Source organism: Citrus sinensis, chromosome 9 (genome assembly GCF_022201045.2).
Source record: "Citrus sinensis cultivar Valencia sweet orange chromosome 9, DVS_A1.0, whole genome shotgun sequence".
Classification (NCBI taxonomy): Eukaryota; Viridiplantae; Streptophyta; class Magnoliopsida; order Sapindales; family Rutaceae; genus Citrus; species Citrus sinensis.
The window spans coordinates 33,152,962-33,180,384 of record NC_068564.1 but is presented as its reverse complement, the minus strand read 5'-3'; the positions used below and the strand labels follow the sequence as shown (position 1 = coordinate 33,180,384).

The window sequence follows — 27,423 nt, the reverse complement described above, 5'->3', positions numbered from 1 at the left end:
GTTTTTGTTCCGTTTGGTTGCCGTTTGGCTAGTTAGGGGCGTTATTGACATTTTGCAAAACACAGAGGAAGTGGTCCGACGGACTCGCTGCAATCGTTGACCATTTTCAAGTAGCGGATAAAAGTAATATCCGCATCTTCTTCCCTTTGTCTAGACCCCCAAACTCTCAATGGCTGGTGTTCTGAACTACACTAGTGAAAATGGTTGCTCCTGCTACCTCGACCAACTTCATGGGGATGAAGCCGCAGTTGCTTGTGGAAGCATAGAAGGCTACTGGCTCTGTTCAGTTCTACGAGACAGCGTTTGGTGCTGTGGAGATCAGCCGCAACATGGATTTGCCTGGTCTTGGATGGTTGGTGCCTAGTGAAATCTTCCCTCTCGAAATAAGATCAGCGGCACAGAGTGTGAATGTTTCTGTCAACATGTTGTTCACATTCTTGGTTGCGCAAGTGTTCTTGAACATGCTGTGCCACCTCAAGTTTGGCTTGTTCCTTTTCTTCGCGTTCTTCGTGCTGGTGATGTCATTCTTCATCTACTTCTTCTTGCCGGAGACCAAGGGAATTCCGATTTGGGTCTATCGGAACCAACACCAACTACTGGTACCTGGTACCAAGGGAATTCCGATTTGGTTTTTTTTTTCAACAATGAGTTGCGAATTACAACTAAATTTCAAAGAAGTGCCAAGAACATAAGAGCAGTTTTCAACTTTATTCATTATAATGGGATTCCTCTAGAGTGCAAGGAAGATTGTTTAAATTCAACCATAATGAATAGAAAACACAAATTTATTAAAACTTCAACAATAAGGCATCAAAATCAACAAAAAAACTGACAGCCAATTTCAGCAACTTCTCTTTGTACCATGTTATCTAACATGAATACAAGAATGAACTACAATCATGATTCCCGAGTAGAATTTCTACACAATAATAGTTTTCTTTTTTTCCGAGAATATTAATAATTAATCCTAGCGAGCTCTGTATTATTTTCGAACTCGGCCAGATGCCCTCAGTTTCATTTTTAAGTTTTTCCTTTTTTAAATATGACTCGTTAGTTTGCATAATTAATTCAAAGGAAAGAATGAATGTTCGATTAAACTATGAACAAGTTTTGCACAGAATAATAGTATAACTCTAACTATGACCGTGAAGTGTGAAAAATCAAATAATCTTTACTGCTACTTTTGCAACCACAATAAATATGAAATCGTCATTCATTAATGGAATTTTATTTACGGCATTTAAACATGTTATAAGTAACGGAATTTTTACGCCTAAGGGAAGTTTTTTCCATAAATGATATAAATGATATGAGAATGACGGATTGATTGTCATTACAGACGTTTACTTTTTTAATTATTCCGCGGAGAAAACTAAAGTTTACCTGTGATTCTCATTTCTCAAATTCATTGTCACGATAATAACTTACAGTTGCTGCAATATTGCACGAAGATTCCTGGAAGTTGCATGCAGTTCAAATAATTTTCATTTGTACAAAAACCGTCCAGAATTTTCAAACCCAAAAGATGCTTATAATTTTTTTTGTTTCCCCTATAACCCACCCATCAAAAACTTTTTTCATTTATTGTAACTTTGCAATTTCCTTGGAAGATACTTGGAACTGCCAATATCTTCTAATTATTGTTTTAAAAATAATCTCAGTTGCATGCCCAATTAACAAATCAGTAGTTGGTGTTGGTTCTTTATGTTGCACGCGCAATACCAGTTGAAGAAGATGCGGATATTACTTTTATCCGCTACTTGAAAATGGTCAACGATTGCAGCGAGTCCGTCGGACGACTTCCTCTGTGTTTTGCAAAATGTCAATAACGCCCCTAACTAGCCAAACGGCAACCAAACGGAACAAAAACGTAGGGGGTCTTTTACAAATAAAACGATTTTGGCCATCTACTTGCAACAGCCTCGAACCTCAGGGGAGGTTTTTAAAAATTACCCAATCCCACATACCACCCTGCCTGGCCTCTTCACAAGAAGTTCTCCATTAATTAATATGTACTAAAAAGAGAAAATTACCATTGTACCCTCCTGATATGAGGAAGTCAGTTAACATATCGGGTCTATTGTGCATCATAGGATGAATGAACGGATAAGATAACAGCCCTTGAGAAATGCTGGTCACGGAAAAGTGCTTTTCCTTCAGAAACTTAACTCCTTATCTTCCCGTAAAGAAGCATGCTGTTGGCAGCAATTGCAAATCCTTCATCACATTAGCCAAAAAGAAAGACCTCCCTGAAACTTCAAGCGCCCAACAGCAGAACGAGAAACCAATATTTCCAATCAAGGTTTCAAATTTAATTCTCTCCAGAGCTGCTGTTGCAGTTCTTGGATTAGGATTCTTTGATGCCGGGTACGTAAATAATCTTTCTTCTTTTTCTTTCTTTTTTCTTCATCTTATGTCATTGATAGATCATTGTTTTAAGTTTGAAGAATTTGATGACGTGTAGGTACAGTGGAGATTGGTCAAGAATTGGAGTGATTTCAGAAGAAACTGAAGCCTTGCTAAAAGTTGCAGCTTTTGGAGTTGTTCCTCTCTGTATCTTCTTTATATTTTCTTTTTACGAGGAGTCACAGGCTTGAGCATATTTCTCAACTGGGATTTTTCTTTTTTTTTTTTGATTTAATATTATTTTGTGATTGGATTGATATATGATTTAGCAGTCTAGAAGATGAATTGAACAGTAAAATGTACGAAGAATAATATTAATATTGGCTTCTGTTCTGTAATGGAATGCTTAAACAAGTGGACCAACGCTCAGTTGGATAATGTACTGACAATCAAATTGTGACCTCACGTTTGCTAGCTTAACAAAAATTCAGCTAGAAGCAGAAAAAATAAAAGCACCGGTCCAAAAGTGCTTCTCAACTTAGAAGATGGTTCTATCAATTTTGATTCAAAGCCACCCTAAAATGTTAGACTTGAGAAGTAGGCAGAAAAAGGGTTAAAAGAAAGAATCAATCTCAAGAATACGCTCCTCAACACCAAAAGCTGCAATATTGCAAAAACTTTTTCGGCTACCAGAGTTACATTCCATATATATAAGGCATTCAATTCATATACTAAACCTCTTTTTTTTTTTTTTTTTACCTGTAAAACAAAGTAGAAAAAAAACTGAAGGAAATTTTTTTGGCTATATCAATAGACACAGTAGGTGCATTTTCATTTTCAGTCGTATCAAAGATGATAAAAAAGAGAAGCACTCAAGAAAACAAGTTCTAGATACATCTCACAAGAACATAGCTGATATGAAAATAATAGAATTGCACACGTAGGATAAAAATAATTCAAACAAGTCTAATTTCATAATACGTTATAAAATATTAATACAGAAAATTTTAGATCCTAACTTTGTAAGGGTATTATTAACACAACCCAAAGATAATCGAAAGTAAAAGAAGTGTACGTTTCCAAGATTTTTTAAATAAATTAAAACTCTTAATTTCGCCGCTGATTACGGGTATGGCAGTCACAATTATTAACAACCACTCAAATATTCTGGACCTTGTCACAGAAGACAATAACCCATCAAACAAGAGTCCAAATAAGGCATTCCATTCTTTCCAATGACGATCTTCCAAATCGAGTTGGATGGCAAATAAAAGAGCGCTGGGGTCAATCAAGATTACGATGAGGTGTTACTGAGGAATTGAAAGAAGAAAAAAATGAGAGGCCTGAAATCGCCAGCCTCACATTATTTTTGTGTATTCTTGCGTACAAGAAAAATTAAAAGGCTCTTCTTCCCTTCCCACTCTCAAATCTCACCTTATCCTATCCACTCTTATATCTGTCTCTGCTGTCTCCTCCTCCCACATCCTCTTTACTTGAAACACCATCAACTTTTGTGTCCCCAGCCAGCCAGCTTCCTTCCTTTCTTATTTTTCCTTTTATCTGAGCACTTTTAATATGCAAGTAACCGTCACTTCAATTCATTTAACCTCCTACTTTGTTATTTTCACCAAGTAAAAGCACTCTCGGACACCTCTAGTTCTTGCGTGCTATTGCTGGTGCAATTTCTTAATATATATATTATTCATTTACATTGTTTATACTTTTTTTATTTTATTTTTTTCCAATTGAAGAGAGTCAGAATTTTGCATACAGAGAATGTTTCGGTGATACATAATTTTGGTCGATAAATTCAATTCAAGTAGTCATAGTATTTATCGAAGCTAGGTCACTGGATTCAGCCTGCTGCAGCTGAAAAGTTATAATACCAATTCAACACTTGGAAGCACAATGGCTCCGAAAACAGGCAAGGCAAAGCCACACAAAGCCAAGGGAGAGAAGAAGAAGAAGGAAGAGAAAGGTCTCGGTTCATTTATGGTTTTATTATTACTTTTCTGTTTGGTCGCTGAGAAATTGGATTTTGAGAAAAAAAAAAAAGCTTGCAACTCGTATATATATATACCCAGATACGAACAATTTTGTCTGTATAATACGTGTTTTCATCTCGTACGTCAAGAGTCATTTCATATTTTCTTGGCAACCAATAATACAGCCTCATCTTGTCAATCCATATACGTGTTTGTAGCTTATGACAGTCATTTCATTATAGTTTCTTGTCGATTCTCGTCTATTTTCTTGGCAACCAAACGGAACCTTATCTTCAACTTTATCGTTCTTTAACAAGCTACATATTTAAGCATTTTAATTGTGTAAACTTTTTATATATAACTAATTTGTTGTTTCGTAATAACGCAGTTTTGCCAACCGTAACCGAGATTACAATCGAAACACCGGATGAGTCACAAGTCACGCTCAAGGTATGTGTGAAGCTAACCTACTCTTAAATTCTTGTCCGTGTCTCTCTTTATTATTTACTTATTTATTTTTGTGTATTAAGGGCTGAACTATATATATATATATATATATATATATATATATAAATATATGATTTTAGTTGCTTACATTCTTATCCCACCAAATTTTCAAGAGAAAAAAAAAAAATAATTATGCATATGAAATGATGTTTTTGCAAATGATTTTTCACCAATATCCTCTTAATGTTAATGGAGAATTTTAGACCTCATTGGGCAATAGAACATGGGTACCTCTTTTAGCCCAACATTTGTACATGCATACAGCTATGGTGAAAAGTCCATTGTCCAATTTGCTAATTTTGGATTTTTTTTTTATTTTTTTTTTGCCGAACTCGTTATTACTTAAAATAAGTAAAAAAAAATTCCGTTGCGGAAGCCAATAAGAAATTCAATTATTAAAAAAAATTTGCATTATATTATGGCTTTAGATATATGGCATAGTGCAGATGAGAAACATGATTACACTTGCAATGCAACTAAAATCTCACTTCTAATTCTGTATCTCCAACTCCAACTGATAAATTACCATATATAAGCATGAGTGAAATAAAAATTATCATAAAAGTTTTTTAAATGTTTTGATGCGAACGTTTTGTTCGAATTTGTGAAGGGTATCTCTACAGACAGGATCTTGGATGTGAGAAAGCTTTTAGGGGTCCACGTCGAGACATGCCATTTGACCAACTTCACTTTATCTCACGAGGTACTTCTATTTAATTCTATTTATTATTCTCACCCTCTCTATTTCATTATTTATACTTCGGCCCACGCTCTGCTAACCTGCGCCGCTTGTGGCCCCCCGGTTATAATTTGCTTGCATTCATATAAATAATACAATCGCTTTCACGGTCAATCTAAGTGTCCCTTTTTGGGATGTACTTGCTGGTCGTTCATTTATTGTCGTCGATATGCGGAAAGTGGTCCATTGATCTTACGGTGGCTGTTGATTACCATGATATTACTTTTATCATATATATATATATATATGGGAGTCTTTAAGTTATAATAATTGTACCATATATTTTTTATGTGAACCACATAAAATTATAAGACTTATAATTTATGTGGTTCACATGAGAAATGTATATTACAATTATTATAACTTAACATTTGCTTATATATATATATATTTTTTTTTTCTTTTTTCATCAAGATGGTTTTGCGGGTACTTGCGTAATGAATTACTAATTAATGATCTTTTTTTTTTTCACTACATTAACATTTGAGTATTTTGATTCAACATCTAAAATAACCTTATATGCGAAAAACTAAAATTCAAGGAAATTCCATAAACAAACATGATATAATTTAAGCATGAAAATGTTGAACCCGCCAAATAACGATCACATTAACTGCTTCCAACTGAATCCTGAAATCCCCTACAGGTACGAGGATCGAAACTCAAAGATTCAGTGGATGTCGTCTCGCTCAAACCCTGCCACCTCACCGTCGAAGAAGGTAAATCATCAATCTACGCACCTCGCTCCCAGCCCAACGGTCTAGATCTAACGCCAATCATTACTTAAGATACACTAATTACACCAAATCAGATCCCTAACTAATTTTTAAAATTTTCCAAACAGAGGACTACTCAGAGGAGCAAGCAGTCGCTCACATACGTCGACTCCTTGACATCGTCGCCTGCACAAACAGCTTCGGTGCATCACCCAAACCGCCCGGTCGGACCAGTGCCGGTTCGAATATCGAGAGCGAACCGACGTCTCCGAATGGAGGTGATTCAAAGCCTAACAAGGCGGGAGAGAATAGAGCCGGAGTTTGCGTCGGACACGTGGCGAAGAGTGGAAAGGACACGTCGGAGATTACGGAGAAAGGTGACGCGGTGTCCATGTGTCCGCCTCCGAGACTCGGCCAGTTCTACGATTTCTTCTCTTTCTCGCACCTCACTCCGCCGCTTCAATGTAAGCCCTCGAATTTGTTTCCTTAGAACGACGCCGGTTTCTTAAAAGCTTTCTTTTTTTTTTTTTAATCTTTTGAATTTGTAAAAGATGCGAGCTCACAGACCCTGAAATGGAACATGTATGTATTGTGCAACGTTTAGCTTGTAAATAATGTTGTGGTTCTGTTACATTGTTGTTATTTCTTTAACTCAATTTAACAAAATTGGCTGTACGAATGAATCATCAATATTTGTTTGTGTAGAGTCTGCTGCTTAATTATTTGTTGGTTGTTTTCCGCTTGTGTATCTCTTGCAGACATTCGAAGGTCGACTCGTCCGTTCCTCGAGGATAAAACAGATGATGATTTCTTTCAAATTGATGTGAGGGACTTTTAGTTATAATGTAGATGATTGTTTATTTGTTCTCTCAATGTAAACTAATATTTGTATTCGGTGGGTATGGGTGAATAATGCAGGTTCGGGTGTGCAGTGGGAAGCCGATGACAATTGTCGCTTCCCGAGAAGGGTTCTACCCAGCTGGAAAACGTCCTCTTCTTTTTCACTCCTTAGTCAGTTTGCTCCAGCAAATAAGCAGGCCCTTTGATGCTGTAAGTTCAATATATGTGTCACTCATGTAGCTCCATGTTTCGATGAATTCTTATTTTCAATATTTTTTCTTCCGTACGTGCAACTTCTACTTTTTCATGGAGGTCTGTGCTACTCATTGAACTATAAACTTTGCTTGCAGGCATACAAAGCTCTTATGAAAGCTTTCACTGAACACAATAAAGTACGCATGCGCATACTTTACTAGATATAGTTTTTCACAATTTTTATTGTAATCCCATCGAGAAAACGATTTTACACTTATATATATTTTATGTTTTGTGTATCCATTTCAGTTTGGCAACCTTCCTTATGGTTTTCGGGCAAACACATGGGTTGTCCCCCCAGTTGTTGCTGATAACCCATCTATTTTCCCACATCTTCCTGTGGAAGATGAAAACTGGGGAGGAAGTGGAGGTGGGCAAGGAAGAGATGGTAAACATGATAACAGGCAGTGGGCAAGAGAGTTTGCAATTTTGGCAGCAATGCCTTGCAAAACAGCAGAAGAGAGGCAAATTCGAGATCGCAAAGCCTTTTTACTTCACAGTTTATTTGTCGACATATCACTTTTTAAAGCTGTTGCAGCAATAAAAACTCTCATTGAGAGTAACCAGCACTCTTTAAATGATCCTGCTGCTTCAATTGTGCATGAGGAAAGAGTTGGAGATTTAATTATTAAGGTGGCAAGAGATGTGCCAGATGCTAGTGTAAAGTTGGACTGTAAAAATGATGGAAGTCAGGTTCTTGGCATGTCACAAAAAGACCTTACTCAGAGAAATTTACTAAAAGGCATAACAGCTGATGAGAGCACAACTATTCACGTGAGGGCTACATTGCTTTGAATGCTTATATCGATTTACTGAAGTAGGTTGTTTTAATAGTTGATTTCGTCTTTTGGTCTTGCAGGACACTTCTACTTTGGGCGTTGTGATTATCAGACATTCTGGTTATACAGCTGTTGTAAAAGTTTCAGCAGAGGTGAATTGGGATGGACATCCTATTCCGCAGGACATTGACATTGAGGACCAGACTGAAGGAGGTGCAAATGCCTTGAATGTGAATAGGTCAGCTAATACCTTGGCTTAGTGTATGATTGTGGACTGAAGATGCGCTACTAATAAAACGCTTGTTTTGTTGGATACTTTAACTTGATACACAATAGAGTACACATCTATCTGACTAACTTTTCCATCAATTCCCATCCATGGGCATGCACACACGCCTGAACACCTTAGGATACATTAAAATGAAAGGAATAATGTACACACGGAATTGTACCTTATTTACTACTCTTCCTGGCATCATTTTTCAGCTTGCGGATGCTATTGCACAAGTCATCCTCCCCTCAAAGCTCTAGTGCATTTCAGCGATCTCAGAGTACAGATTTCGAGAATTTGCGGTCGGCTAGGTCTTTGGTACGGAAAGTAATAGAGGATAGTTTGCTGAAGTTGCAAGAAGAACCCTCCAAACATACCAGATCTATAAGATGGGAGCTAGGAGCATGTTGGGTGCAACATTTGCAAAATCAGGCTTCTGGGAAAAATGAATCCAAGAAAACTGAAGAACCTAAGCTTGAGCCTGCTGTCAAGGGTCTTGGAAAGCAAGGTGCACTGCTGAAGGATATAAAGAAGAAAACAGATGGCAGAATCAACAAAACTGAGCAGGGAAAGCAGGTTCCTGCAGATAACAACCTTGACATGAATAAGAAATCTGATGCTACTGATCAGAAGGAATTGGAGAAACGAGATGAGGAAATGGAAGAATTGTGGAAAAAGCTGATTTCTGAATCAGCTTATTTGCGCCTTAAAGAATCAGAAACTGGTCTTCACCTTAAGGTTTGCTTACTGCTTCTCTGGATAACAAGATTTGATCAATAATTTTTCTTAAAATCATCTATCTTTCTAGTTTTCCAATGTAGTTCAAGATTTTATCCTTACATGCTTATTAAACTCGGTAGTCTTTCCATTACCTTTTTCCATTGTAATTGTTTGTTTGTGTGGCAGTCACCTGATGAGTTGATTGAAATGGCGCATAAATACTATGCTGATACTGCACTTCCAAAACTGGTTAGTTCCCTATTACCATCTTTTCATTTCCCCTGAGATTTTCTGCGGATAATATATCTGGTTGGTATCACCCAAATTTATCAGGTAGCAGATTTTGGCTCCCTAGAACTTTCACCAGTTGATGGAAGAACATTGACAGATTTTATGCATACCAGAGGTTTGCAAATGTGCTCCTTGGGACGCGTGGTAATTTCTTTATTTCTTGTATTTTCTTGTTCATTACCTTATTCATTTTTTAAACTTCTTATGCCACAACTTAACGAATGACATTCTACCTCTAGTAAAGGCTGGTTGATTTTTCTTTGCCCTCGATATAGACAGGAAGAAACTGCAAAGAGAAGAACATAGTTATTGTAGTCAAATATACTATAAAACAGTTACAGACAGTAATTGAAAATTCATATGGTTGAAGGTTAGGGCATGATTATTTTCAGTTTTCCTATACACTATCTCTTCTCTAGAAGAAGCAATTCACATTGGGTAAAGTAAAATTACATTTTGAAAAAGTAATTTGCAGTTTTTCATCTTACCAAGTATCAAAGAGCTAAGCAATGATTGTTGTTTATATGGTGACAGAAGAGAAGTTATGTTTGTCACTAAAGTTGTTCAAAGTTGTTCAAAGAGAAAGGGTTAGCAGGGGGAGGTGAAATAGGGGATTGAGAGTCCTAAAATAATCAATCAGCCAAGAAAAACTTCAATTTGTTTATCATCTTCTTGTTCTCTACCATTGCTTTATATGAGATTGCATATTTTTATTGAGAAGTGTGTGGATGCTGGTAACTACTAAGAAATGTTTGGTGTCCCCCTATTATAAAATTTTAACTACACTCTTCCTTCTCTTCTACGTTGTTTTCATTCTTGCTCACTTTTAATTTCTTTTCTTTTCCAATTTTCCTGGGAACATTCTAGGTTGAACTGGCAGACAAGCTACCTCATGTTCAATCGCTATGTGTACATGAGATGGTTGTTCGAGCTTATAAACACATATTGCAAGCTGTTGTAGCAGCAGTTGACAACGTTGCTGACTTGGCTGCATCAATAGCAGCATGTTTGAACATATTGTTAGGAACACCATCTGCAAATGCCGATGAAGATATCACTAATGAAGATATGTTAAAATGGAAATGGGTGGAGACTTTCCTTTTAAGAAGATTTGGATGGCGGTGGAATCATGAAAGCTGCCCGGACCTGAGAAAATTTTCCATTCTTCGTGGGTTATCTCATAAGGTTTGTGATTAGACCCTTTTGCTGCTCTTTGGTGTACCTTAGAATGAATATACTCCATCTCTGGGTTTCTTAGTGAAGTATTCTTTTGTCAGGTTGGGCTTGAGCTTGTTCCTAGGGACTATGATATGGACTCTGAATCTCCTTTTAGAAAATCGGATATCATAAGCATTGTTCCTGTCTATAAGGTAACATTGTATTGCCATTAGAAGCAGACTATGATCTTACTTGTAGTACACTTCAGTTTTATAACAAATTTTATTCTTCCCTACAGCATGTTGCATGTTCATCTGCAGATGGGCGAACACTACTTGAATCATCGAAGACTTCTTTGGACAAAGGAAAATTGGAGGATGCTGTTAATTATGGCTCTAAGGTTTGGATAGCTTCTTTCTCTTTATCACTTTTCAGTATATTTTACTAGCGGCAATGGCAAATTGAACCAGTGTTCCATATTGAATCTTGAAGGCACTTTCGAAGCTTATGTCAGTTTGTGGTCCTTACCATCGAATGACAGCTGGAGCATATAGTCTCCTGGCTGTAGTGCTCTACCATACAGGGGATTTTAATCAGGTAATTGCTTTGAAACATTTAAATACTAGTATGCATGCATCAGATGGCTGATATTGTTGTGCTGGCCACTCATGTCTGGAGAAACTCAAGCCCATTGCAGTTGTTATTTTAGTACCTTGAACATGGTATTCTGGTGTCTGTTTATAGTAGACCATAATTTGAAAGAAGTATCAGTACTGAATGCATGACATATTCCTGCACAACTCTGACCTCAGAAAGTTTTCTAGTTTAAGTTACATTCTTAACTTTGTAGAAATATGACATCGTTTATCATGCAAGTTCTTTTAACTTTTCTGTTCAATGCTGACCTTTTTCACATCATTAGGCAACCATTTACCAGCAAAAAGCACTGGATATAAATGAGAGAGAACTTGGACTTGATCATCCAGATACAATGAAGAGTTATGGAGACCTAGCTGTCTTTTACTATCGACTTCAACATACAGAGTTAGCCTTGAAGTGAGTTATTATAGATTTCTTATTGACTTATTTTTCTAGATTATTATGTTTTTATTAGGGCTATTCCTCATGATTCTCTATAATATAGCGGATATCCTATTGTGAACTTACAAACATGTTTTCCTTATTCTAGGTATGTCAATCGCGCATTGTATCTCTTGCATTTAACATGCGGTCCTTCTCATCCAAATACGGCAGCCACCTACATTAACGTAGCAATGATGGAAGAAGGTTTGGGGAATGTCCATGTTGCTCTTAGGTACCTACACGAAGCTCTGAAGTGTAACCAAAGACTACTTGGAGCTGATCATATACAGGTAATATTTTTACTCTCACAGAGGAAGCATTTTAGAAGCATGGTATTATAAAACTAGTGCTTTAATGCTTTTACTTTGATTAGATTTGCAAGATGGAAGTCTATTTTAATATGTTATGACTAATAAAAGAAATTTTAGAAATAATTAGGTTGAATGATGGCCTCTAAGGTTCATTCAAAATTAAAACATGATTCAGGCAGGTGAGTAGCTTGGTTCTGGACTAATATGGTTAGTCCCATACTTTAGATCATTCGATTGTATTTGCTTTAAATACTTTTCTGGTTTCTTCAGACTGCTGCCAGCTACCATGCCATAGCAATTGCTCTCTCTTTGATGGAGGCATACTCCTTAAGTGTTCAGCATGAACAAACTACCCTGCAAATACTGCAGGCCAAACTTGGGTCTGAGGATCTGCGGACACAGGTAGGTTCAGTTTTGCTGTATGATGATTGAATATTATTTTATGATGTTCCTTGTTTTTCAACTTCTCATACAATGAACTTTGTAGGATGCTGCTGCATGGCTCGAGTACTTTGAATCTAAGGCTTTGGAGCAGCAAGAAGCTGCACGCAATGGTACCCCAAAGCCAGATGCCTCAATATCCAGCAAAGGTCATTTAAGGTAACAATGTCAGAGCAGAATAATATATCCTTGCATATCATTTCATTTCCTTCAACAGAGTTTTAATTCCAATGCTAAAATATAAACAGTGCTCAAATTTAAATTGACGTTCTTCTGAACCACCGGGTATTAACTAAAGTTTCCCATCTTGAATCAGTGTTTCAGACCTTTTGGATTACATAGCACCAGACACAGACTCTAAAGCAAGAGATGCCCAAAGGAAAGCTCGTGCAAAGGTGATAAGATGATAATTATCCCAACTTTCATTCTTTACACTGCTCATCCTGCTTGTTTTTCTCTGTGCAGAAATAATCTTATTAATAGTTTTTCCTTCATCATGCAGCTCAAAGGCAAACCTGGCCAAACTTGCGAAACTGTCTCGGACGAATATCAGAAGGACGAAATTGTGTCACCAACTTCTCCTGTAGTGGAGAACTCAAGTGATAAAGAGAATAAATCTGAGGTTCATTTGTTGGAACCTAAGATTGAAAAATCTGATTCAGGTCTCCCAGATCAATCGATAATGATTAAAAATGATGACCTTGAACAAGAGGAGAATTCAGATGAAGGATGGCAGGAAGCTGTTCCCAAGGGTCGCTCACTTACAGCTCGCAGATCTTCTGGTTCAAGGAGGCCAAGCCTAGCAAAACTAGATACTAACTTTACAAATGTATCTCAGTCATCAAGATATCGAGGAAAGCCCATTAATTTCACATCCCCAAAACCGATTCCAAGTGAATCTGCTGCCACATCTGGATCTAATCTTCCTGTTCCCAAAAAGTTTGTTAAAAGTTCAAGCTTCAGTCCTAAGTTACAAGCTGCAAGCATTTCCACTGCAGGAGCAGATAAATCATCCCCAGCTAGCCCAGCTTCCACCGATCTACTTGCCAAGTCTGCTCCTGCTGCAAGTTCAATGGGTGTTCAAGCAGCTGGGAAACTTTTCTCCTACAAAGAAGTTGCTTTGGCTCCTCCCGGAACAATTGTGAAGGCCGTGGCTGAACAGTTTCCAAAAGGGAATCCTGCCATAGAATCAAGTTCTCAGGTGAATCAGGAGGCAGCAATGTCGGTGGTCACCCCAGGTGATGTGACAGCTGTGAAGCCCGCAGAAGAAAACCAACTCGTGGTTTCTGAGGGAGAAACAAAGTACTCTGTCAAGGAAGAAGAAAAGACAGAAGTCAGGGACTCAGGTGAAACCTTGCAGACAAAAAGGGATTCTGCATTAGTGGATACAGCAGCAAAGGCTGGAAAAGAAGTAATAGGCGCTGCAGTTGGAACCACAAATACAGAAGCTGGAAATGTAGAAGTTCTAGGATTTGAAAATTCAGATCCTTTGAAGAATTCAAACGTTAATCCTTCTAAAATCGATGGCTTGGAGTCAGGATCACTGCAGAGATGCATAGAGGCTTCCCCTGATCTGGAACCTCAGACCATTTTAACCGAGAAATCAACTTTGTTACCAGAACAGGATGCTTCTTTTCCTAAAGGGAAAGTAACAGAAAGTCCGCAAGAACTACCAAATGATGACATCGGTGTCAATCCATTGCCAGCTCAAGTAGAAAAGCGCGATGAAGTAGAAACGGTAAAGGAGACAACAACAAAACTTTCTGCTGCTGCACCGCCATTTAACCCATCCACAGTTCCAGTTTTTGGTTCTATTGTTGTTCCTGCTTTCAAAGATCATGGAGGTATTCTTCCTCCACCAGTGAATATACCTCCAATGCTTAAGGTTAATCCTGTCCGTAGATCACCTCATCAGTCTGCTACAGCTCGAGTTCCTTACGGTCCAAGACTGTCTGGTGGCTATAACAGATCTGGAAATAGGGTCCCACGTAAACAACTTAGTTTTCCTAATGCTGAACATACTGCAGAAGTAAATCACTTCAGCCCTCCAAGAATTATGAACCCACATGCAGCTGAGTTTGTACCAAGCCAACCTTGGATTCCTAATGGCTATCCGGTTTCTCCAAATGGCATGCCAGTGTCTCCAAACAGTTTCGCTGTATCCCCAAATGGTGTTCCAGTTATGCCTAATGGGTTTATGAATGGTATGCCACTGACTCAAAATGGGATTCCTGCTCCTATTGATTCAGTAGATTCTGCTGGTGTTATAATTGTTGATGTTGGAGCTGAAATCAACCCTGATGATGAGAAGTCCTCGGTGGAAAGTAAGGTTGAGACTCAGCCAACTGAGCAAAAACCTACTGAAGATTCATACGTGCACAATGAGAGCAATAATCCTGTAGTTGAAGAGAAACCAACGGATGTAGCCCCAGTGACCAGCGGCGCAGTTTTGGCAAAGGATATTTTCAATGATAAACCAGTTGAAGAAAAAATAAGCAAGTGTTGGGGAGATTACAGCGACAGTGAAGCTGAAATAGTTGAGGTTACAAGTTGAAGGCCTTTAATTTTTCTTAAATACTATGCGAGTGGTTCACAGCTGAGGGTTGTATAGCTGTGAGAGATGACAGAAGCTATATACAAGACACTGGAGGCTGGGACTCACAGGAATATTTTATTCTACTTAGAAGTTTTTGACTAGTGTACCAGGCAACGTGAAGATTTTTTTGGTACTTTGGGTCTGCTGCAGTGAGAAAGATATTGTTCAGCAGCTGGTATGTAAAAGATATACCGTCACCAAGAAGGATCCCTTGAGTAGTTCTCTGGTCAGTTCATGTCTTTTCCTTTTATTCTTTTTTATTAATTTAAACAGCAATAAATTCGAGAATTTTGTACCTGTTATGTCATACTAGGACTATTGGCTGCATGTAAGATATGCACTGATAATTAGTAAAGTTTCAGTTTTGTTGCCTTTAGCTAAATGCAATTTCTGATAACCTGTTGTAATCTTACTGCTCAATAGTTGGTCTGTAGACAGAACTTTGATGTCCGGAAGTTAAATGTTTGAAATGTAAGAATCGGCTTGTAACAGATTCGGCAAATAACTGCTTTTTTGGTGAAATCTTTTAGCATACTTCCCTATGCAACTTGCCTGAATAAGTAGAGAAAAGATTAAGTGCTCAAATTTTAAGCTTTCGATCTAGTGGTTAATTGTGATGGTACCAGAGCTAGTTTTGAACGACAAGTCTTGTCTTCAAATATTCCCTCCTTACTGTGTTTGATTCTGCTTCTGCCTTACTAATTCTTGAGTCAAGTGATTTCTTAACAGTAGTTATATACTATTTTTCAGAAGTTACAAGTGCAACATGAATTGCTTTTGAATAAAACTGCTGACAGGGACTAAAAGTTGTCCCGAATATGATTAATCTCTAGCTAAATTTAAAACGTCTAAGAAACACAGGGAGGAGATCCCTGGCGAAAATCCATAATGAATAATGTGGCAGCACAGTGAGCAAGTGCCCCCAAGACAACAAACACATGAAAAATCTGGTGGCTGTGCCCTGCAATATCAAATGCACCAGGCTTCCATCTTTCTGGAATTCTGCCAACATAAAAGCCAGCTCCTACACTGTATAAGACCGCCATAGCAAGCTCGTATCCAAGGGAAATGTATACATGCGGATGACCCCAATGGAGGATGAGTGCATGAGTTGCGGGTATCACACCTGAGAATCCCATGGCAAGGAATAGTGAGGCCCTGAAAGAGCGGAAACGGGGAGAAGATAGACCAGGTGCAAGCAGGGTGATGATGGCGAGGATTCCCAGCGTGGTTATGGAAGTAAGGTAAAGGAATCGGGTTTGCGGGTGGCAGTAGAAGGTGTAGTAGATGGGAGCGAAGAAGGAGGAGACGATCATGAGGGAGATTCCAGCATAATCTAGGCGCCAGAAGAAGATATTAAAGCGTCTAGAGTGGCAAGCAAGAAGGTGAGAAAGAGAGCTGCAAATTAAGCAACCCATTGCACCAAATAAGAAAACAAACCAAGGCCACTTTGGAATTGCTTCTTGAGTAACTTGTTCACGTACGTGGAAACCTGATGGCTCTGTAATGTTATTCATGAGTGAACCCTGAAAACGACATCAATACCATTTTCAATAGAGCACCATCCAATAATTTATGTCCAATAATATATGATCGCGTTAGAATCAGAAAGTTAGTACAAGTCCCTCTCATGTCTGCTTAAGAACCAGAATCCACAATTCAGGGGCCATATTGTAGAAGAGCCCTTTTTTTTTTTGGTTGGGGGGTTATCATGAAAACAATTCCTTGCCCCCCAGGCTTTATACATAGTCAAATAGCAGTTCTGTTTTTACCTCTTTTCTTTAACTGACGTTTACAATCAAAATTTACCAAAACTTTCAAAATCAGGCTGAGTTTTATAATACTTATGAAACTAAATTTTAAGATTACAATATGCAAGTGAGCGAATGGTAAGGTATTGACTAATAAATGGTTCCAAAATTGATTGAGCAAGTCAGCAAGCTTTCAATGAAAATTGAAAGCACCCATGTGGAATATGAAACCCTAATTCATTGCATTTACTGAAATTAAAATGAAAAAGAGGAGACCCTTTCAAAACCCTACACCTGCCTACACGCTTGCATGACCTTTTATTAGAACAAATATAAAATATTTAGGAAAATGAAAGTCATTTACAATAATTTATCTTTTTTTTTTAATCTCTTTTTTGGAAAGCATATCTAAACAAAAAAAATTATTTAAAAAATCCAAAAAAAATGAGGACATTTTGAAAAAAACGTCAAAAGCATCAAAAGATCACATGGTGCCTGGCCCCACTTATCAGCCAATCTTCTGGGCTTTGGAATATCTCGCTTTCTGGGCCCTATCTGTGATAGTCTCATCTCTCTGCTGTCATGTTGCCCCGCCCATTTTATCTCAGCCACAATTGAATAAAAGAAATTACCCAACCAAAATTTTCTTTAAAAGAAAAGGGAGTAATAACATATGGGTCCCTAAGATTCTTTTATTTCATAAATAACGACATAGTTTATATTTGTATCAATGGATACTCGTCCTTGTTCAGAACACTCAAAGATAGTTAACACTAGGATTTGTAAAAACTAAATATTTCATTGAAAAATACAAATGGACCAACTATGTTCTCATTTATATTAAATGAGTTTCGGTGTCCAAGTGGCATGAAGAATGTTAGGTTACATGTTCTCACATCACCAAATTCAAAATTCAATTTTGTAAAGGGAATTTAGATCATTATGATAAAACTTTTGGTCAGGAGGACTCTTCTGATAGAAATGAAAACATTATGTATTTATTTGTAAAACCATAAAATACGTGATCACTAAAATAATTCTATACGCCAACTAAGAAATTGTAACAACAGAGGAACTCACCGGAAACATCATGTGATTATCCGAAACGTTCATCGTGTCGTTTTTCATCATCATCATCGGCACGAACGGTCCAAAAATCTCTCCCGGCCTGGGTCCCACAAACCAAATAATCAATTTCGAGAAACTTTTCTAAGGGACCAAAATGGACAAAACAAATATGGAAATTGCAACCAAGTCCTGATAATCTTCATTTTCCTTTTACCTGGAGAAAAACTTCTTCATGATGAAAGAACTTTCAAGCTCCAGCTTCTCCATTGAGCTCATCACCACTAATACTGCAAATATGAAAAACCCCACCAAATGCCTGCGCCAAGAATTTATTTATTTTTTCTTTAAAAAAATAATTAAATTAAAGAAAAATATAATTAAATTCACTTACGTCCAAATGTTTAGGGTTTCATTGTGCCAAGAGAAAACACTGAGACAGGCGTCCTTCAATGGCCATTCGCATCTGTAATAATCCAAAATGTATTCATTATCTTTCATATAATCAGGCAGCTCTTGAAACTTCACCAATCTTTTCTCCTTTTTCATAATCATATAATCATTCTTCTTGTTCTTGCTTTTCTCTATTGATAACGAATCACCATCCAGCTGCTTCATCTTGCCACCTTTTTTTCTCATTTGCTGCTTCATGGTTGAAAATATTTGGCCTCGCCGGAATTTCCCAAGTGGGATTCCTTTTCCGGCGAGAGATCGGCCGGCGATTGAGTGAATCCAGCGGATTTGAAATGTTTAGTGTGGTCGATTATGTATGTGTCGTGAGTACTTGTTGTGATGTGTGAATGAATTATATAGAAACCAAATGGCTGCGTGTAAATCTATTAGTCTTTAGAAAGTTAGCATTTACAATAGTAACAAGCAAACGCAATGTGAAATATGATATCTATTTTTTTTTTTTATAAAAAATAAAATAAAATAAAATATATATGATATGTAACATTTCTAAACGTGGCGGCAAATTATTGGGAGCTAAACGGTTGCTTCTCTTTAATGTCTTAATGAACTATTTCCTTTTGCAGATTGCTTAGCTTGTATGGATTCCATAGGAGCAAAACTTACGAAAATGAATTTAAAGCATGCTATTTTATTTGATAGTTAATCAATGTAAGGATTTAGTTAGATATACAAGAGGGTTTTCTGATTTTTTTTTTAATTTAAAAAATAAATAAGTGAGCAAGTCCTGATATAAAGATTGACATTACTGTGTTGGCACATGAACAAGACTGATTTTCTATGCTTTAGAAAACTGATTTTCTAATCACTAATCGTGCGTTTTAGTTTATTTAAAAGATAAAGATGCCATTATTTTATTGTTTCATTAGATATTTGCACTAAAAGAAAAAAAAAAAAAATAGCCGAGCTCGCATCCTTAGAAGCTTTTTACTATTATTATTTGTAAATCACTGAGATTTTGTTACAACTCCAGAAGAAAAATCTAGAGGAAGGTGAGAAATGTGAATCTAGTGATCATACGTAATCAAGAGGAAAGTTTCTTCATTCTGAACATGTGGAAACATACACGAAAGCTTTATCTCTTTGGCTTCAAGCATTTTATAAAGCAGATCTACCTACACACTCATTTCATTTTCCCATCAAAACTTTCTTGAGCTGGGTCATTTTGCGTGAGAATTTGTCTAACTTTTATTCGGAAGAAGAAAGATCGAAAAATAATTTCGAGAGAGATTCATGACAAAAATATTCTCACGATATATCTAATTAACTATATATATATATATATATATATTCGAACCCTATAAAAATAATTATAATGGTTTAATTCATAATTGACTGGAGACAATTTTCTTTCTTATAAAATGTGAGTGAAGTGGCCGAGTAGGCGTAAGTAATATAAATAAATTAAAAAATTTCATGTAATATGAGTAATACTAAAAAAAATTTAAGATCTTAAAAGAGTAAGAAACTCAAAACGTGACGCTTTTATAATTTTTAAAATACCATTAAACCCTTAATTGAGAAGCAAATCACTTACAAAGAAAGTAACACCCAAGAAGCCAGGTCGATAGGCCAAATCATTCAAATTTGAAGTGCACAAGCTCCATTCAAAAAAGTATTCGCACCAATTAATTATCCCCAGCTTCAACTTTAAGGTATTGATAATGATGATGAGCATTACCGTTAACAACTGTTAACTAATTATGACGATGTCATTAAGGTTAATTTAAACATTAATTCCCTTGATTGTAACGATATCTACAAGTAAATTATATTTTAAAATTATATTATAAAGTGCCAAGGCATTAATTGTCTTGGGTTGGAAGTCGATCTTCTCTTTACGGATCTGTAAATCCTTATCTTGCTCACAGGAATCATTATCAAAACTTAGACTCAAATCCCAACACCGAAGCACTCATCACCATCACCAAAATCTCCATCTTCTTCCTCTTGTTTATTTCCTTAGAAACCACTCAATTCTGCAAATGGGTATATATTGTTTGAGTGTGCTCAGTTTGTCCATTTTGACAGCTGACTCAATAGTAACTAGTAACAGCCATTTAGCTAAGCAAAATGGAAATAAAGGTCTTGTTGATGGTAGTTTTAATGAGTTATTGGAGGGGTTGAGATTTTGTATTTTTGGTTCGCTGGTCATGGATTTGGCATTGGATTACTGACTTCTGATTTTGAAGAGTGAGTTTGCTGGGTTTTGTTTTATTTTCGAGACTGGTAGTATTTTTTTGACCCCCTATATTTCTATTTTTCAATCTTGTTTTATTATCTTATAATGTAAAGTTAAAAATGTCTTTTACCTTTAAGGATTAATTAGTTATTTTGATAATTTTTCTGTCAACTCTTCTCAAGGGCTTAAGGAAAAAGTGGAGGCATGATATAATTCATAAAGATCAGGACCTCAAGTATATATATAATTACAATTCCATGGAACTCTGTAGGGAGAATTCGTGATAAAGTGGACATCAAGTTTGAGGAAGTTGACCTAAAATAGTTATGACTAAATCCTTTAAGGTAGTTGGCCAAATTTTATGCACAAAATAATCTTGGAGAATTATGCAGATATTGAGTCTTTCAGGCGATATAAAGGGTGAGAATTTGGCTTTTTGCCAGTAATTACAATCATCTAGGTGAAGTAGTTCAGCCATCGTGGGTCTGAATGCTAGATTAAAAAATAACAATTTTGAATTAAAATCAATAATGTTAGTAATCCCAATATTTTAAGTCTCGACTTGAATCTTAATATTATGTGTCGTCCGTCTATTGCATAATGAATTTCATAACTTACAAAATTACTGAACTACCATTTAATTAATGAATTTCACATAAGTTGGAATTAAAATTAAAACTTGGATTTTGGAATACAGGATACTGCTGGAATCATAACAACAACTATTTATTAGTTCAACAAACAATATTGGTTATGTTTATTATTATTATTTGTCAACTTGGTACAATAGAATTTAATTTAAAACTATAAATGTATGTTAACTTTTTTTTTATTTTTTATTTATACTCCTTCTCTCTGTATATACCATCCTCGTGGTCTCAATATTTGTTTCCTATTTCCTAAGATGTACGATCCTTGTCCTTTTTCCTTTTTTTGCCACATGGATTCAAATTGCCTCATGTACAAAGTATTTTCTTTTGAATAATCGTAATTTATAAGGAATTTGGTCATTATAGGTCTGATTATCCAAACTTAACACTATATTGTCAGTCTCTCAAAAAAAAAGTTGATATAATATCAGTAATTTTGCAATATATATTTAAAAAATGAAATAAAACTCCAATTGAAGAGTCCCTCTACTCATTATGTGTAGAAATCGTGAATTCTTCGGGTGAGTGGACATGGGCCTCTCTTGAGCCGCATAATCATCTCTATACTAAACCAACCCATTCATTGTCTTTTGGAAGTGGCCGATTTTCCACAGCCCAAGATTTCCAAAATCCAAAATCCAATTGAATATTCAATTTGAACAATTTTATTGGAAACAACACTATAAAATTATGTCACGCCATGTATTTTGAAAAATTGTCGAAGAAAATGGTGCTTGCAATAAATAAATACAAAATGATTTAATATCAACAGATGGTTGTAAATCAAAATAAGGAATATAACATAGACTTTCTCATTGCCCAGGGATAAGGCTAATAGTGCCTCTATATTTTTGAGCAAATGATAGACATCTCAAATTTTTATCCTAAACTTCATTTTAAATGATAAGACATTCGATGTGTCATTCATTAAGTGGTTAATATTTTTTCTTAATTTTTAAGTTAAATAATTACATTATCTCACTAACTAGTGAATGAATGTTACATTATTTGCGATGAAGTTTTGGGATAAAATTTTGATATGTAGGACAGCATTACTTTATGTTTTTTTTTTAATTCGCAATTTATGAACCATAAGATATTAATGTACTCTTTACGGAGATATTTACCTTGACATGCATATATAATTAGCGCACCCTAATTAATGAGCTCGCGACTATCAGTTTTAGTGATTTAATTATAGATTGTGTCACATGTTATAATAAATCAAAAAAGATATATTTTCAAGCTAAGATCTTACGAAAATCATTTGTGGACAAAGAATATAATTGGGAAAATTTGGACGCTGAAATCTTCAAAATGGCTACTGGTCAATTTTTTGTTAATCAATTTTTCATGTTTCTTCTTTTGCTGCAATTAGGTGATCTACAAGTTGAGTTACCAAATTTTCCATATATATATTAATTGTTAAAATATAGTGTATATTATTTAGAAAATATATGGATGGTCATTAACTAATTGCAGCCAAGGTCATGGATGTGGGCATGCTTTTGTAATTGAAACTTGTATGGCCCCACAGAATGGTACATAAAATTATATAATCTTTTAGGAATAAAATACAAAGGAGATAAATTGTCAAGTAATATCAACATTAATACTATTCACATGGTTAGTTGTATCCACAAGATCACAAAATTACAAATTAAATATTCATTAGCTATGATACCTATGGTGCAAAAGCTGAGTATTCTCTATTCATAAAAAAAAAAAAAGAGGGCAAAAATGGATCTTTATTTTTAAGAGAGAAATGAATGACACGGTAGTTTATTTTAGAATTTATTTTTATCCATTAGGTTTTTAGTTAATACTATATTTCATTCTTATTGTTAATTTTTTTAAAAAAAATTATAAAATGGTGAATATGATTTTTTTAAAAAATTCAAATAGATTATGATGAAATGAGTAATTAAAAATATATTAGAGGCCTAAGTAGTAAAGAGAAAAAAAAAAATTATAAGATCTAATAGGTACAAGATGGTCTCTCAAAATTCTTCCTCGAAGATTTAAGACTCGATTTCAACAAAATTTGGTTGTTTTAATATAGCAAAAAGTGCAGTGCACGGAGATTTGTTAAACATTTCAATCAAATTGTTGTTGTGAAGAGTTAAAGAACAAGAATTTATGAGCTCATTTTATCAGCTAATGGAATCTGATATTTTAACTTCGAATCTTTATATCAACCAAAATATTGGTATATATAATTCAACTCCAATCATTACATTTCAAGATTATATATTATACACACATCTTTATACATCAAAGTTGACAATAACATTAATTATGTGACAACCAAACAAATTAAAGGAATTAGCTTCTAAATAAAAGCATGAAAGGATTAAATGATTTGGATTTCAATTCGATTGTGATAGCACATACATACCACAATGTTAGGTGAAGACAATGAAGAAGAGACCACACAAGCCGGTTAAAGACGGCCATGAAATTACAGCCATTTTTAGTTTTATTTTAATTTATTGTTTTAATAATTTTGTTTTTCATAGCCGGCTGCCTCTAATGTTGCCAGCCTATACAATTTTAACGCTATTCTTTTTGCCCCACTTCCTTGTCATTCCTTTAAAAAGCACTTCATTGGAGGACTCAGTCATATATCTTAATACTTCTAATTTTTCATATTTCTCGCTATCACTTCTTCATCAACAACAAACGTAACGAATAAAGCTTGTATTTTTCCTCTTCATGGCGAAATTATCACAGCAAAGCCAGAAGAGCAACGCAAATAACAATAATGGTGTGACCAAGGTGAAAAGAACAAGGAGAAGTGTACCGAGAGACTCTCCTCCTCAACGAAGCTCCATTTATCGAGGCGTCACTAGGCAAGCATATGTACCACTTTAAAATTTAATTTGATTTAGGTTCTGTGCATGCTTCGTAACTTTTTTTTGTTGTCGTAGCTTTATGTTCGTTATGATAAGCAGGGCTCATTACATCCTTTTGGTTTGACTGGTTCTCCTCATGCTGTCGAGAATAGAGGAGAAGTTAAATGAGGTGTTTTGTGAATGTTTCAGGCATCGTTGGACGGGTAGATACGAAGCTCATTTGTGGGACAAGAATTGTTGGAATGAATCACAAAATAAGAAAGGAAGACAAGGTTTTCATTTTCTTGCTTGAATCTTGTCTTTACATAAGGATATTCTTATGTTTCTTTTGAGATCGGTATGTAGCAATTTTATTGATAATAGTTTTGCTTTCTGTTTTGGGTTCCTTTTTTTGGTGGTGGTTTCGCTGGCCATTAATTCTACTCAAATGCAGTCTATCTCGGTAAGTAAGTTCATTTCATGCATTTTCTTGACATGGAAATAATTGAAGAAAATTTTCAAAGGCTCTGATTTTCAATGTGAAATGAATTGATTTTTAGGTGCTTATGACGATGAAGAAGCGGCAGCACATGCATATGACTTAGCTGCACTCAAGTATTGGGGCCCAGACACTATTCTTAACTTTCCTGTAAATCTCTGTCTCTTTAATACCATTAGCATCTGTTAAGATAGATTAATATTGATTTTCATCAAAGAGTAAAGCTTATACAAACATTATTGATTTGTTTTAGCTGTCAACGTACCAAAAAGAATTGAAGGATATGGAGGGTCTGTCCAGAGAAGAATATATTGGATCATTAAGAAGGTACAGAGTTCTTGATTCTAAAAGTTAAAAGATTATTTAATTTTAAATTTGTAATATTTGTAACATCAAGATGAAAAATTGTAGGAAAAGCAGTGGATTTTCTAGAGGAGTTTCAAAATATAGAGGTGTTGCAAGGTACTAATAATTTTATTTTCTATTCAATATTTTTGTATAATTTTTTTAAAAAATTTTCTCCACATTGATAATTACCTTATCCCCCCCCCCCCCCCCCCCCCCCCCAAAAAAAAAAAAAAAAAAAAACTATTTTGGTGCAGGCATCATCATAATGGTAGATGGGAAGCCCGGATTGGAAGAGTGTTTGGAAACAAATATCTTTATCTTGGAACTTATGGTAATGTCTCAAATTAATCATATTTAATTAATTGGTTTTAAACTAAAATCATGATTATTTAAGTGATGTTATATTTTAATGTGAAAAAATGTTGAAGTAGTGTCAAATCACTTGACTTGGAATATAAATTTTCGAAGGCCCATTTGTTGCATAACTTGTCTGCATGGCAAATGGCTAACTGCTTTTGTTTGAAGCTACGATGAAGCCAATCAAATATAGTTAGAGTTAGTTAATTGGTAGTTAGCAAACCCTAAGTGAAATGTATCCATTTATTAGCATGCAGATACAAGTAGCTATAGCTTTAATATAGTAAATAACACATCGCAGTCAAATTGTTGGGAATGGTACATCAAACCCAAACAATTAATTAATTAATGTATGTTTACTTTCAATCAAAACATATACATAAAAATTCAACTCATAGCTTTAGTTTCCACCTCCTAATTAATTGTCTAATTAATTAATTATTTTTTCAGCTACACAAGAAGAAGCTGCCACCGCATACGATATGGCAGCCATTGAGTACCGTGGATTAAACGCAGTCACCAACTTTGATCTCAGTCGTTACATCAAGTGGCTGAAACCTAATCATCAAATTAATCCTCACTTGATTGACACAACGTCACCATCATCTTCGTCAATAATCAACAACGGAAATAATAGTGATTATAATCATCAAGAATCGAACTCAAGCTTCTTTAACAACAACAACCAAAGCGGATCAACAGTGAGGGATCAACCACCCACGACAACATTATTGACTGATCATTATCATCAGCCTGTTGTGAGACCGGTGAGTGCCACGTCAGCCCTGGGGCTTCTCCTTCAATCGTCAAAGTTCAAGGAGATGATGGAGATGACCTCATCGTCGGAAGCTGACAACCATCATTGCTCATCATTAACTCCGTCAACGGAGTCTTCTGACCCGTTCCAGTGCAGCTTCCCTGAAGATATACAGACGTATTTTGGTGGGTGTCAAGATTCCAGCAATTTCGGGGAAGGAGATGATGATGATGATGTCTTCTTTCGTGAGCTCAACTCTTTCGTTCCACCGATGTTTCAATGCGACTTTGACGCTTAATTACGAGTTCTTTATTTATTTATTTTTTCACATTTATTATATCATCAGGGTTCTGTTAACATGTGCTTTAAGGATACATACATATCAAGAAAGATTTTCGACATCCAGAGTCTTTGAAAGAACTTTCTAAGATTCTTGTTGCGAAAACACTTTCTTAATATTATGGTTTTAGAATACACGTTAACCTTATCCTTAATTATGGTTATTTTTTTAATATAAATAAATAATCAAACAATTAGGTTCTCTGTGAATACTTGGCCGCGGTTGTTGGTGAGCTTCACTTAGGTGTCAAGATCAGAAGGAGATAATAATTCTTTTGAAGGTGATTCCTGATTGAAGAAGGCTGGGATAATTAGACTTTGATTTCATTTATTAAAAAGGAAGAAATATTAGAAAAAATTATGTTCATTGTTATTAGTTTTTAATGTAATCTCTCGGTTCATATCTTATAATATGAACTTAATGAGAGAAAAATAAGCTTTCTCAGATATCTATTTTTGTTCAATAATGAAAAAGAGAAAGGCATGTCTCTCTTTACTGCGATTCTTTTCCTATATATATCAACAATAATTCACACACTCTAATTTATAGTAGTTACTATACATGTATGTGGTTCCTTTTTTGAACTAGCTAGCTCAAGTTTTATCCTGGATCATGTCCATGTAATCTGACTTCAGTACAAATTTGAGTTATAAGGTAGCTAGAGATTATTTGACCAACCAATTTTGAGTTATAAGGTATTAAATGGAGAAATATAACTCCACATGACCTCATCAATTCGGCCTCCAGCGTCAATTATCACAGGGACCTATTTGGATTTTGGAATATTAATGTGAAGAAATTATGACATAAACAGTGGGGACTTAGATCATTGAAATTACTAGTAGCATTCCTTATTTAACATGAAAACACATCGTTTCGAGAGAAATAGGACTTTGTTTTGTAGGATTCAATATTTTTTAGTAGCTGGAGTTTATTACAAATTAAGGTTAGAAAAGGCTTGAAGGTGAGAAGTGTTGGGCACTCTTGACCTGGTAGAGAACGCGAGAAAAATAAACGAAATGATAATTCAGAGTTGATGGCGGTTTGTTATAAGTTAATTTTAGAAGTTTATTAGTTAATATCCAAAACTATTTGTTTTTGTATTTAATAAGGAAAAAGTTACAAGTAAAT

At 35.5% G+C, this 27,423-nt stretch overlaps 4 protein-coding genes across 5 annotated transcripts; 3 read left to right on the top strand and 1 right to left on the bottom strand.

Moving 5' to 3' along the window:
* The first annotated feature begins 1,672 nt into the window (after positions 1 to 1,672).
* On the top strand, positions 1,673 to 2,769 carry LOC102623329 (hypothetical protein). Of its 2 annotated transcripts, none has more exons than XM_006473994.4 (2): positions 1,673 to 2,367; positions 2,471 to 2,769. In XM_006473994.4, exons 1-2 carry the CDS (start codon positions 2,129 to 2,131, stop codon positions 2,595 to 2,597), a joined length of 366 nt encoding a protein of 121 aa, XP_006474057.2. In that variant the 5' UTR covers positions 1,673 to 2,128; the 3' UTR covers positions 2,598 to 2,769. The 2 variants fall into 2 exon arrangements, with proteins under 2 accessions (XP_006474057.2, XP_006474056.2); XM_006473993.4 differs by having other exon boundaries at positions 1,831 to 2,367; positions 2,465 to 2,769.
* An 863-nt stretch (positions 2,770 to 3,632) lies between these two features.
* On the top strand, positions 3,633 to 15,529 carry LOC102623823 (protein REDUCED CHLOROPLAST COVERAGE 2). The gene is made up of 23 exons (XM_006473995.4): positions 3,633 to 4,324; positions 4,720 to 4,781; positions 5,449 to 5,541; positions 6,224 to 6,296; positions 6,422 to 6,757; positions 7,052 to 7,116; positions 7,212 to 7,343; positions 7,484 to 7,525; positions 7,638 to 8,162; positions 8,248 to 8,405; positions 8,654 to 9,176; positions 9,345 to 9,407; positions 9,492 to 9,593; positions 10,317 to 10,634; positions 10,727 to 10,819; positions 10,906 to 11,007; positions 11,100 to 11,204; positions 11,530 to 11,663; positions 11,797 to 11,980; positions 12,272 to 12,403; positions 12,489 to 12,601; positions 12,759 to 12,837; positions 12,945 to 15,529. The coding sequence occupies exons 1-23, from the start codon at positions 4,255 to 4,257 to the stop codon at positions 14,994 to 14,996; spliced, it is 5,556 nt and encodes a 1,851-aa protein (XP_006474058.2). The 5' UTR covers positions 3,633 to 4,254; the 3' UTR covers positions 14,997 to 15,529.
* A 227-nt stretch (positions 15,530 to 15,756) lies between these two features.
* On the bottom strand, positions 15,757 to 18,746 carry LOC102624108 (heptahelical transmembrane protein 3). The gene is made up of 4 exons (XM_006473996.4): positions 18,249 to 18,746; positions 18,072 to 18,173; positions 17,870 to 17,957; positions 15,757 to 16,564 (listed from the first exon to the last, which is right to left on the bottom strand). Exons 1-4 carry the CDS (start codon positions 18,503 to 18,505, stop codon positions 15,887 to 15,889), a joined length of 1,125 nt encoding a protein of 374 aa, XP_006474059.2. The 5' UTR covers positions 18,506 to 18,746; the 3' UTR covers positions 15,757 to 15,886.
* Positions 18,747 to 24,553: 5,807 nt separating this feature from the next.
* LOC102626389 (AP2-like ethylene-responsive transcription factor At1g16060) lies at positions 24,554 to 26,787 on the top strand. The gene is made up of 5 exons (XM_025097431.2): positions 24,554 to 24,640; positions 24,744 to 24,817; positions 24,902 to 24,952; positions 25,093 to 25,169; positions 25,646 to 26,787. Exons 2-5 carry the CDS (start codon positions 24,774 to 24,776, stop codon positions 26,248 to 26,250), a joined length of 777 nt encoding a protein of 258 aa, XP_024953199.2. The 5' UTR covers positions 24,554 to 24,640; positions 24,744 to 24,773; the 3' UTR covers positions 26,251 to 26,787.
* Positions 26,788 to 27,423: the final 636 nt, after the last annotated feature.

What these genes read in the sequence shown, in the direction of transcription:
- LOC102623329 (XM_006473993.4), top strand. Translation starts at nt 2,129, where the DNA reads ATGCTGGTCACGGAAAAGTGCTTTTCCTTCAGAAACTTAACTCCTTAT. An exon ending in TTAGGATTCTTTGATGCCGG is followed by an intron (nt 2,368 to 2,464) that starts GTACGTAAATAA and finishes GATGACGTGTAG; the next exon opens with GTACAGTGGAGATTGGTCAA.
- LOC102623823 (XM_006473995.4), top strand. Translation starts at nt 4,255, where the DNA reads ATGGCTCCGAAAACAGGCAAGGCAAAGCCACACAAAGCCAAGGGAGAG. An exon ending in AGTCACAAGTCACGCTCAAG is followed by an intron (nt 4,782 to 5,448) that starts GTATGTGTGAAG and finishes GAATTTGTGAAG; the next exon opens with GGTATCTCTACAGACAGGAT. An exon ending in CTTTCACTGAACACAATAAA is followed by an intron (nt 7,526 to 7,637) that starts GTACGCATGCGC and finishes TATCCATTTCAG; the next exon opens with TTTGGCAACCTTCCTTATGG.
- LOC102624108 (XM_006473996.4), bottom strand. Translation starts at nt 18,505, where the DNA reads ATGAAGCAGCAAATGAGAAAAAAAGGTGGCAAGATGAAGCAGCTGGAT. An exon ending in GAAACCCTAAACATTTGGAC is followed by an intron (nt 18,174 to 18,248) that starts GTAAGTGAATTT and finishes TTCTTGGCGCAG; the next exon opens with GCATTTGGTGGGGTTTTTCA. An exon ending in ATAATCACATGATGTTTCCG is followed by an intron (nt 16,565 to 17,869) that starts GTGAGTTCCTCT and finishes TGTCGTTTTCAG; the next exon opens with GGTTCACTCATGAATAACAT.
- LOC102626389 (XM_025097431.2), top strand. Translation starts at nt 24,774, where the DNA reads ATGGAGGGTCTGTCCAGAGAAGAATATATTGGATCATTAAGAAG. An exon ending in AAATATAGAGGTGTTGCAAG is followed by an intron (nt 24,953 to 25,092) that starts GTACTAATAATT and finishes ATTTTGGTGCAG; the next exon opens with GCATCATCATAATGGTAGAT. An exon ending in TCTTTATCTTGGAACTTATG is followed by an intron (nt 25,170 to 25,645) that starts GTAATGTCTCAA and finishes TTATTTTTTCAG; the next exon opens with CTACACAAGAAGAAGCTGCC.